The sequence below is a fragment of the Dicentrarchus labrax genome, unplaced genomic scaffold (assembly GCF_905237075.1).
Source record: "Dicentrarchus labrax unplaced genomic scaffold, dlabrax2021, whole genome shotgun sequence".
Taxonomy (NCBI): domain Eukaryota; kingdom Metazoa; phylum Chordata; class Actinopteri; family Moronidae; genus Dicentrarchus; species Dicentrarchus labrax.
The window spans coordinates 17329526-17340487 of NW_026136707.1; the positions used below are offsets into that span (position 1 = coordinate 17329526).

The 10962-nt window shown below is 40.4% G+C and overlaps 1 protein-coding gene across 2 annotated transcripts; it reads right to left on the bottom strand.

The window, feature by feature from the left end:
* Window positions 1–247: 247 nt before the first annotated feature.
* On the bottom strand, window positions 248–7284 carry irx4a (iroquois homeobox 4a). Of its 2 annotated transcripts, none has more exons than XM_051406412.1 (5): window positions 6781–7284; window positions 5618–5869; window positions 4747–4853; window positions 2643–2953; window positions 248–1481 (listed from the first exon to the last, which is right to left on the bottom strand). In XM_051406412.1, exons 1-5 carry the CDS (start codon window positions 6823–6825, stop codon window positions 745–747), a joined length of 1452 nt encoding a protein of 483 aa, XP_051262372.1. In that variant the 5' UTR covers window positions 6826–7284; the 3' UTR covers window positions 248–744. The 2 variants fall into 2 exon arrangements, with proteins under 2 accessions (XP_051262372.1, XP_051262373.1); XM_051406413.1 differs by lacking the exon at window positions 6781–7284 and adding an exon at window positions 6126–6671.
* Between the last annotated feature and the right edge of the window lie 3678 nt (window positions 7285–10962).

Genomic DNA, 10962 nt, shown 5'->3' on the forward strand with positions numbered 1-10962 from the left:
TTAAGAATGAGTTGGGATGAGAAAAAAGCTGCTTATTTAGCAGTAGATTGCGTTTAAAAAGGGGCCCTCTATGCTCAGCCGTGTAGTAGGCCCCAATGTGTCTTGGTTATAAAGGACTGGGCAGAGTTTTACATGGATGGAAATAAATAAATAAAAACCTGCAAAAGAACAAGGAAGAGGGCTGTCCTGTATTTCAGCACCATGGACAGCAACTCCTACTGCTATGAACCCAAAACCACAGGCGCTCTTCAGAAACCGACTGCATTTTATTTTCAGTGAACAAAGTTGAGACGCTCTCGCCCACTTCTTGGGAGAGCTGTGCATTTGTGAGAGTTTTTTTTTTTTTTTTTCTTTTCTTTTAATAGTGATACTCAACTGCTGAGACCTAAATAATATTCAATTACATTTGCATGCGCATAGTAAAGAAAGAAGTAAAAAAAAAAAAATCATGTAAACCTTAGGCCTATTTTTTTTTTCCCCCAATATGTAAACTTTTAGTTATACATTTCGATACGTTTTGTGCGTGCGTTAAATCAAACAAGTCAAACCGATCCGGATATTTCACTTGTGTAACGCCAATGTAACAGTATATAGCTACCATTGCTTTTTTTAAAAAAAACCAAAAAAAACCGAATGAAACTTAATGAGGGAATCATGGAGACGAAATAGGCTTTTCCATCCTACTTTCAGTCAGTCACACAAAGAGTCTCTCTCTTTCTGCAATAAAAGGGTCATTTGGTTTTGTTAGGAGCAGAAAAGTTTGTTGATAGTTTTTGGGAAAGTCATGGCACTGTCTTTGGAGGAGTCGTGATGCTGCTGCTGCTGCTGCTGCTGCAAGGCCGCCGAGCTCCTCTCAGCCTCCAGAATGGCGCCTTTGGTGTTCGTGGTCCAAGAGACGGTGGTGTTGGTCAGAGCCTGGCTCAAAGTGCTGTGCCTGAACAAGGGGTCGTGGAAAACCCCGTCCACCCAGTTTCTCAGGGTCGTGACCGGCGAGTCCTGCCTGTTGTCCAGGCCGGTCACGGGTGAGGTAGCGGCGGGGGATGGGCTGAGGGAGGAGGGCGGCGGCTGGCACCTCAGCATGCAGGACGGGTACTCAGTCTGGTTCAGGGACGTCGCAGTTTGGGCCAAAGACCAGATCCGAGGTTTTCCGTCTAATATCTGGTGCCCTTGCTGCTGCTGCTGCTGCTGCTGTTGGTTATAGCATGCTTTCACCTGCTGTCTGCTGTCCGCTTGGAAATCCTCCGGGTTCGTTTTGAGACAGCCTTTGCTCAAGTCCTGCTCCCCTCCCAGAGAAACAGGGATGGAGATTTTCAGAGACGAGTCCTTGATGAGGTGTTCGCTGGGGCAGTCGCCCGTCGTGGACATGTGTGTGTTCATGTGGTATCGGTGCTTCAGCTCACACTCCGAGTTCTCAGACTCCAGCGTGTCGAAATCCTCCAAGTCGCTCAGCTGGAGGTCTTTATCAGGCCGACTTCTGGTCTCTGGGAGGAAGAGAACAGAGAGGAGAGAGCAGACATGTCAGTGGAAGATGTGGCTTCAGATCTGACTCTGGAGTCAAGAGTTGGAATCACACGGGTAAAATTACAGTTGTTGGAGTTGAATCAAGGGAGTCATGTTTAGTGCCTGATGGTGGCAAATAAATATCCAGCCGGTGACCGTCATGAGGAAAACCTTTTTTTTCAAACAATCAGTCTCATCATAAATCAATTTCCCCCAAAATACTGCAATTTATGAACGACTTCAAATATTAACTTAATGAATTTAAGCCTATCAGAAATGTTAAGTCATGATCAGCTCAAAAAGTTGAAAAAACAATTAACATTAAAAAGGAACCTAAGCTTAGTTTGATCCATTATATCCATGTGTGAAACTAACAGAGGCCTGTCCAGAGCTTAACGTTTGTTATGATGACCAAAGTCATCATACTCTGCTGATGTAGTTCCATTTTCAAAAATACAAATAAATAAAATTGTTTTAACACAGCGCACATTCAAATAATACAATGTTGAACTAAACAAATTGTAAGGCCTCTTTGTCCTTGGTTACTTATTATCAGTATGATGCAGTTTCTAACAATAACAGCATCATACAAATAATTTTCTTTTTTAATTATGGCTATTTAAAATAAAATACGATGTAAGACTTATGGGGTTCTAGAGAATCAAATCACTCATAGTGTATTTTATCAAATCTCATTCCAATGAGACATTTTTTTAACAAAAGAAACCAGTTTATAGCGTATCTGATGAGAGCAGATTTAAGTTTTCAGTATCTGTGCTAGGAGTGCGATCATTGATGTTGTTCTCTTAGTTGTTCTTCAGCGCTTATACTGATTCATCCTGATCACTCCACGTGAATAACTGTGAGAGTAATAATGTAAGAAACAGTTGCTAAAACTGGTTATTTACACATGCTCTCATTCCAAGCTAGAGTTAAAAGAATGGTTAAGAATGTTTCCATTTCAAAAAAGTGCCATTATCGCAAGCACAAAGACACTCACACACAAAGAGCAGATGTCATGAATACATAGTTTTTCAAACATGCTTTTGAGACAAAAGACACCTGTAATATACTTTAAACAATTTAGCATAAAGCTTTATAGTCTTTATTTCTACAGAACAACAAGGCATTGTGACACTAACCATCCTCATTGTTCTCGCTTTTTATCTGCTCCTCCTGAGACCCATCCTCATCCTCATCATATCTCTTCTCCTCTGAGCCCTTGTTTCTGGGCGGCCATGTCATCTTGTTCTCCTTCTTGAGCCTCCTCCTGGCATTTGCGAACCAGGTGGAGACCTGCGTCAGGGTCATCTTGGTGATGATGGCCAGCATGATCTTCTCCCCTTTAGTTGGATACGGGTTCTTCCTGTGCTCCTGCAGCCAGGCCTTCAGCGTGCTGGTTGTCTCACGTGTGGCGTTCTTCCGCCTTGTTCCCCCATCCATGGAACCATATCTGTTAATGAGAAGAACACAAACACAATGTTCACAAGAAAGTAAACATAATACGTGATGCTTGTTGCATGACAATTTCGAATGTGCTGTCCTGGCAGTTTCTCTCCTGAAAACCATGACAGAGCCATCTGCTTCCTAGAATCTTCTTAAATTTATGCATAACGTGCACTATAAGCTTGACAGTCCCACTCATAAACCTCTCTGCTGCTAGAGTTGTGTTAAGATCTGCATATTAAAAGTAGACATCGCAAACGAATGTCAGTTAAGAGACATAATATAGAAAGTACAGGAGAGGGGCAGGTAAGGACTAAACCAGCCCCCTTTAAACATACCATACAGTATGTATTGTTGATATAAGCATTGGACCTGCTAGGATCATGGGCAGTATAGTGTTCAAGACGGAAGACAGGGGTGACTTTCTTGTACTTAACTTCCCTGAAACCCCTCCGACAATACCTCTGCAGCGTCTAAACTGTTATCCAAAGTAAATCTGCTATCAGTATCTTTTGGAAATATACAAATTATTCTACCAAGTAAACTGTTTTGCCAGTAATAATGACAAGTGTATCTGGACTGCTGTATACAGATATATATTTTCCAGTGTCAAGGTTTTAAAACAATTCTTAGCGCAGTTTACGACTCCCTCCCTAACCTCTCCAACCATAGACCTACATTTAAAATGCACGGTGTTGATTTTCAGTCAGCAGTGAGCTGTAAAAGTCCTCTCAGGGGAGGCTTTTATGAGGCCTTTATTGCTCCGTATAGCATAGTGCAGGTCAAGCACTGCTAAGGGAATCAAAAGGAGAGAAGCGCTGCACCTTTCCATACCCCGTGTTGTTCCCTCACAGATAAAATAGACTGTAAAATTGCTTTATTGAGTGTAATGATGAGCCCTCAGGTGAAAGATGGGCGCAGACAGAGTGGTAGCGCTGTAGGCCTGAATGTTTCTCTCAGTGCCGCTAATTCTGTTTCGCCGTAGATCTAGGCCTTTTGCTGCATGTGCACTTAATGGCACTCCTGCTGACACCTTTTGCACTTCATACTGAATTTAGAGTGATTGGTAAAAGAAGCCAGATTAAGTGAACTCTCATTTTGCTATGAAGCTAATCAATATGACACTTTGCTTGTCAGTTAACACACAATATTAAGAAAACAAGAGTGTTCTCTGTGCTAACCCAGGCTTTTCTGTTAGCGCTGGCTTCCTTAAAGTGGCTGCCTCAGTTCAAAGAGCATGCTGATCACAATTAACCGAATCAGGTGTAGTTGTCATTCATGTCATACATTTTCAGCACATCCCAGACTTCACTGGGATGTCATCTCATTATTGGGAGGACCTTTCGATATGGCAGGCATGCTCTTCACAGCACTGAAGAGGCCTCATGTCTTTCTGAGAGGGGCATGGGTCTTCTGAAGCACATCACCTCATCAGGGAAGAAATGTGTCATGAGATGAAGGTGATCACCCCTGTATTGCTGGACGTGATGAGAATGGCCTTGACCTCTCAGGGGTGGTTGATTTAATGCTGGGAAAACTCAGCCTACACTAGTGCACAGTACTTGAAGAGTTAGCGGCTGCCTAAATGTTGATCACACTTTAGCCACTTAAAGCAGCTGACATAAGCCTGGAAACCTGTGTGACAGTAGACTTCTCAACTCAATAAAGGTCTGATCTAATCCTAACGGGACATATTGATTCTACATGCTGTACCACATTATATTAAACCATACAGTTCACTGACGGTGGTTTAACATTAGAAATATCAACAGAAGTAACATTTTCACAGAAACAACATACCTGTCATACTGATACTGTCCCAAAGTAGGATCATAAGGATAGTAGGCTGTCGCCTGGGTTATTCCTGCATGTGCAGAAGCTGTGGCATCTTTAGTATCAAATGTGCCCTGCAATCATACACAAAGACAAGAGTTATAAAGAGTAACACAAACAGGACATTTGTTTTGCTACATAAATGACTCACTTGGTGCTGAAAAAGTATAAAGATAGAAAGATTAGAAATAAGCTTTTAACAAAACAGGTTTATAAGCTTTGTCACCAAAGGGATCTGAGCAAATAAATCTGGGAAAGAGCTCCAGGAGAGTTTCCCTTTTTTTTTTTCAATTATTATAGAACAAATCATCAATTCCAAAAAGCATATAGCTTTTTAAATATTCTTCTCACCACAATTTTACCACAAATGTTTGCACTTAATGTATGTGAACACTAAACCAGCTGGAACAAACTGCATTCTTAGATTTTAGAGGCCTATATATTTCTGTTGGGGTCTCCTATACTTTAAGAATTCATTTTTAACAGCATTGTGATAATGTCATCAAAGTTTGTAAAAAATCAACTCATTTCCAACGTAAACCATTTGTCTCAGTATTAATGAAACAATTTATTTTTCTGCCTTGTTTCTTCAAAACTGTTTGTCTCAAAGCAAACTCTGACTCAAAAAATTGAGCCTATCTTGCCCTGCTGAGAAGTATTTTTCAATTACTAAAGAAACGTTGGCTCTAAGGGTGATGTGAGGATAGATCACCTACAGTAAAAGGTAGGTATTTTGCGGTGTGGAGCATAAAAAAGGAGGAGAGGTGCGCCTGGCTCAAGCGTCAGCACCCTGCGGCTCCATTAATCAATGCCAAGAAGGATCAGATGAAGGGCTTACCAGCGAGTAGAAAGCCGAGGCGTCCGTGCCGTATGTAACGTAATTCCCATAGCCTTGACCGCCAGTGTAGGGGCTCCCGTACACGCCCAGCGCGGCGGCTGAGCTGAGTTCATGCCTCGCCGTGGCCAGCAGCCGGCTCTCGTACACGGGACAGTAGACCGGTGTCTGCCCGGACGCCGCTACACCAGAGTCGGCTATGGATCTGCCGGTGGACTCGCAGCAAGTGGTCAGAGAGTTGGTTGTCATCAGGAACTGGGTGGAGACCGAGAGAGAATTGATCTTTTAAAAAAAGTTATTGGTATGCTTTCTTTGATTCTACATTGAAACTAAATCAAATATTACTCTTAAGCACTTTGATCTGGAAGTTAGTTTATAACTTTTATTTGTATTTTTTAATAAGAAAACAATCGTGTCAGTGAAATAAACACGATTATGTTTCAAACACTGTTTAAGTGTCCGAAAAATTAAATCTGTTAGTAAGTTTTTGACAATAGATGATTTTGCTCACATGAACTCGCACATTTTTTTTCTGCAGAATTTCAATCTATAAAAACTCAAATTCAACATCAAATGGCTTGGAAAGCTTGATATTTGATAAAGAATGATGCGTCATATTCTTGTGGTAATGTGCGCGTAAAACGTGTCCAAAAACGACTCGTCTGTTAGCTTTGCTCCAGATGAAACACATGCGTTACAAACAGACAAGACATGTTTTCCCAGCATCGCGCAGTAATACCAAAAGTAATGCCCAAATGATTTTTTATGGCTCAAAGCCAAAACAAAACAGCAGCCGTGTTATGGCGCAAAACACACACAGCGTGTGCAGAACAAGTTGCCATGTGTGTTCCAGCGCAGATAAACATATGGTTGACATTACAGAGCGGCTATTATCTTGCAGAAATCAGTGATCGGGAGGTCGGGGGTCTCGCTGTTTATGTTTTTGGTTATCCTCTTCTTACCCCTTTTCTACCGCTGCAGGAACACAGGTATCACTGTCTGTAACGCAATACCTTTCCGATATCCGAAAGGACTGTGACAGCTTCCCTGATTCTTGGCCAAAACGCGTAAAAGGATCACGCTTAAATCGATGAGACAATCAATCGCTGCGATATGAAAACCAAAACAACACATTAAATGAACAAAAGGCAGTTGCATGAACTTACTTGTGGAGCAGACGAATAGGGATATCCAAATTGTGGATATGACATGGTAGAGAGGTCCCCCAATATCCAGAAATAAAGCGAGACTGAAGGTCTCCACTCTAACGCAGGCTGCGGCTCTGTTTGACTGTACCAATTGATTGGTAAGCACAGGCTCCTAGGATGCTTATAGGGCGAAGCAGAGTAGCATGTTTAATTTGTGTAAAATGCCCCCCACTCGAACGCCTTTCAACGGGGAAAAAAATAAAAAAATAAAGTAAGAAAATCTTGTAGCGTTCCCTTTTCTTTCTTAAGACCCTTAGAAATAGATACATGCATTAAGGCGATGTAGACTTTCTTTGCCTAGAATAATCACTTTGTTGTCAGATACATATTTTTGCCTTATAAAAAAGTAGTATGAAAGACGTCAGCAGCAGAGGCAGGTTGTTTTAAACGGCGGCGACTCTGACGTCAGAAGTTTCCCACTCTAAAAATGACCAGACTGTAACTTTAATATGCATTTCCTTTCTCAGGATGACGACGACAACAGAAAGAAGAATCAAACAAGAAAATCTATGACAGGGTACATGGGGAGGGATAACTTAAAAAAAAAAAAAAAAAAAAAGATGTCCTGGAGATTCATTTGCTTTCCCAATCAATCAATTAGGCCAATCAATGTCTTGAATATGCAAACGTATGTATCAGTTTAAATGCATTAGGCCTAATTAAGCCCATTCTTATCATTCCTGCGCACTGATGCTAATCACACGGGGAACTAATTGATTTCAAATTAATTAGTAAAGAATATTTTCATACAGAGCAGAGAAACAAGTTTCAGCCCATCAGCAGTTTAAACAAATACGTTCACGAAAACAAATGCATTTCCAACATGAATTTATATACAGTACATTATATTATTCTTATCATTATTTCAAATTTAATTGCCAACTTAAAAACATATCATCATTTAGTTTCACATTATGCTCATCCACCTGGAGCAATGACTCCCTGGAGTGTTGTAATAATTACCCCAATGCTTCCCCAACAGTGCTTAATAGGATGTAGTTTGAATGAACTTTGCGCCTCTGCACGTGAACTTCACACTATTATTGGTGCAAACCCCGAGATGTGCTCAGAAATAAAAAAATCTATCTATCTATCTATCTATCTATCTATCTATCTATCTATCTATCTATCTATCTATCTATCTATCTATCTATCTATCTCAGCATCCCTCCCTTCCGTCCTGTATTTCACGCGTGTTTTGTTTCAGTGTAAAATGGTGAAACTAACCAAAACAGCCCAAAAAGCCCCAAACTCGCTCGCCGGGGCGCCGGTTGCTTGGAGAATCCCGGGTTGAGACATGTGGATAGCCCCGGGGGTCACTCCTCAAATTAATGATGATGTACTCCTCCTCCCTTCTCTCCCTCCTCCTTCTCCTCCTTCGCTCCTCTCCAGCTGGATCTCTGCCTGCCGGTGACAGGTCGATTGAGAGTGATTGATGACTATCTAGGGGACCGGGGCCAACATAATAATATGATACGGGCACCTTGCAATAATTGCTCGCTTTCATTTACAGATGAAAGAAGTAATAAACAGAAATAGGGACCGTGCGCGTCGGTTAAGTAGTCTAACTTTTGTCTTTCTTTTTCTCTGTTTTTATTTTGCGAAGGTGTGGTGGAGGGGCGGCAGGGTGGGCTGTATAAAAATGTCTGTTCTCTCTTTCATTTTGACAAATTGAATTATAGGGGGTTAGTACCTCCAAGCAAATGACCGCATTAACGCTGTGAACGGGGGGGTCAAAAGGGATCAGCCAGCGCTTTTTAATTTGCATTAACTCTAATGCCACCTTAACATTAACAACCCGTCTGAACCGCTCAACCATACACTCACTCTCACAGACGCACACACACACACACACACACACACACACACACACACACACACACACACACACACACACTTTTGTCTTATTAATTTAGACTTTTTCTTTTTTAAATTCATTGGGGTTAATGTGGCACGTAGTGCATTAAGGCAGGGCGGGACCCAATTTATCTTCAACATCACACCCTGTGGATGAAACAGAAAGTGTTGACACGTTGATTTTGGAGATGTGGGAGCGCACCTGACAGCACACACACACACAAACAGGCGCGCACTCATACACGCATACTTGGCATGCATTCTTCCATAGAGATATATTCTGTAATACTTTTCTTTATTGCCCTTTGCATCGACCTCTACCCCTGTGCGTATAGAATTAGGCTGGAGACAGTGGAAGCATCTGATCGACACATTCACTAAACTATACAGCCCACATACCCCCCCTGTATACCTTTTCATTATCCACTGCGTTATCCAGTGTTATCGGACGCCTATAATAAAATATTTAGGCGCACTAGTATATGCTTTTAGACGGAAAATGAAGGCGACGGCAGGAGTTCATGCTTGTTTAGCGTTAAAAGATTAAAACAGAAGCTTCTTCTTCTTCTTTTTTTCCTTTTTTTCTTGGACAGATGTGGGGAAGCAGAGATGCTCTGCATTTAAAACTGGAGCAAGTGAGGGATAAGATGCTATTCCAGTTCAGGACAAAGGAGCTTTGCTTATATGATCTCATTCCTTCCTTTTTTTGTTGTGAGATTAAACACAATGATCAACGAGTTATTATCAGTTCTAAATTATCCAGATTAATGAACAACCTGAAGATGATTTCACTGTATAGATTAGGACAGATAGCAGCGTTCAGCAGTGATCTAGTGTAGGAGCATCCATCATATTGATGAGTAGCATAAATCAACTGCTTCACTGGAATTAGACTAACTAATGGGGCAATTATGATTGTATCACAATTCAACTTTGGAGTCCTAAATGTAACCATAAAGATCTTCTTTGGTTTTATGTTCATTTAGTTAAGTATTCAAGCTTCTTTTTTAAATGTTTTATTTATTTATTTATTTATTTATTGCCAGATGGCATCAACCTCAAACTACTGTAATCTGAATAATAACTGTGTTGCACTTTGAGGTAAGCCTGCTAATTTGCATCTGCTTTCCAACTCAACTCATATTAAAAAGTTCCACAGAAACATTGTAATCATGAAGGTGTCACTTTCCTGATAATCTGTCGTTGATTAATGAGCCACAAGGAGGGGAGTGTGTGAGCGTGCCTCTGTGTGTGTGTGTGTAAGTAAGAAACACAAAGGGAGAGAGAGAAAGAGAGAGGTGAAAGGAGGAGGGTAAAACACTTCCTTTTCTCCCAAATTTGAGTCAGCTGAGTTTCAAGGGAGACAGGCTCCAATACAAAGGTCATCTGTGTCTGCTCAATCTTTCATGGCATGGGTGATGTTAAATGCAGCTGGATATTTTTGTGTTTTATGTTGAACAACATTGTTTCTTAGGTTGCTTGTGAATTAACACATTTATTGACACTGACCATGGGTATTATGGTAATCCCATCTCAGAACACTTAAATTTGAATGAACCATATGTAAGAATTTTGTGTTCTGATGATTAACAAATTGAAAAATTTGACTTGAATCAACTTGATTTACACACAGTAGTCTGTCCATCTCTTCAACAACAGAAATCACTGAAATCTGCACAGTCTGAATCTACAACATTTAAAGAATACCCTCCTGAAAATTAAGTTTAATCCCTTTTTTCACATATTTAACTTGTCTCATTTGTGATTCTTTACTAGTAAAGATATCATAACATACTGTATATCAATTACAGTTAATAGCCTTTACCACAAAAGTCCAGAGTTAGCGACCCTATACATAATATATAATATAAAATAGGTAATAATCAGTTTATACAGTGATGTGGTGGAGTTACAGACTAGAGCTGCTGGAATATCACGTCCCTGATTGGAGTCACATGTCAGTTATCATTTTTATAAATAAATAATAATAATTATAATTTTAAAAAAATGAAATGAGAAACAGTTTGTCTGATTCTGGTCAGTATGATACATATTTGTGAACATAAGTAACTTTTGAGTCAAAGTATGAAACAACCATAGTCTGCAACTTAGGGATGCTGACAGCAACCTGTTAGATCGCTTGGGTTATTCATAATCTTTATAACATTTATTTTGAACTCCAAATCAATCGTATCAAACTACTTTTTACACAAAAAACAAAAACAAAAACACAACACTTTTAAAAATAGGGATTGTTTTTTTGTGTTGGCAACACTTCTGTCT

What these genes read in the sequence shown, in the direction of transcription:
- irx4a (XM_051406412.1), bottom strand. Translation starts at nt 6,825, where the DNA reads ATGTCATATCCACAATTTGGATATCCCTATTCGTCTGCTCCACAA. An exon ending in CCTCGGCTTTCTACTCGCTG is followed by an intron (nt 4,854 to 5,617) that starts GTAAGCCCTTCA and finishes GTATGATTGCAG; the next exon opens with GGCACATTTGATACTAAAGA. An exon ending in GGACAGTATCAGTATGACAG is followed by an intron (nt 2,954 to 4,746) that starts GTATGTTGTTTC and finishes TCTCATTAACAG; the next exon opens with ATATGGTTCCATGGATGGGG.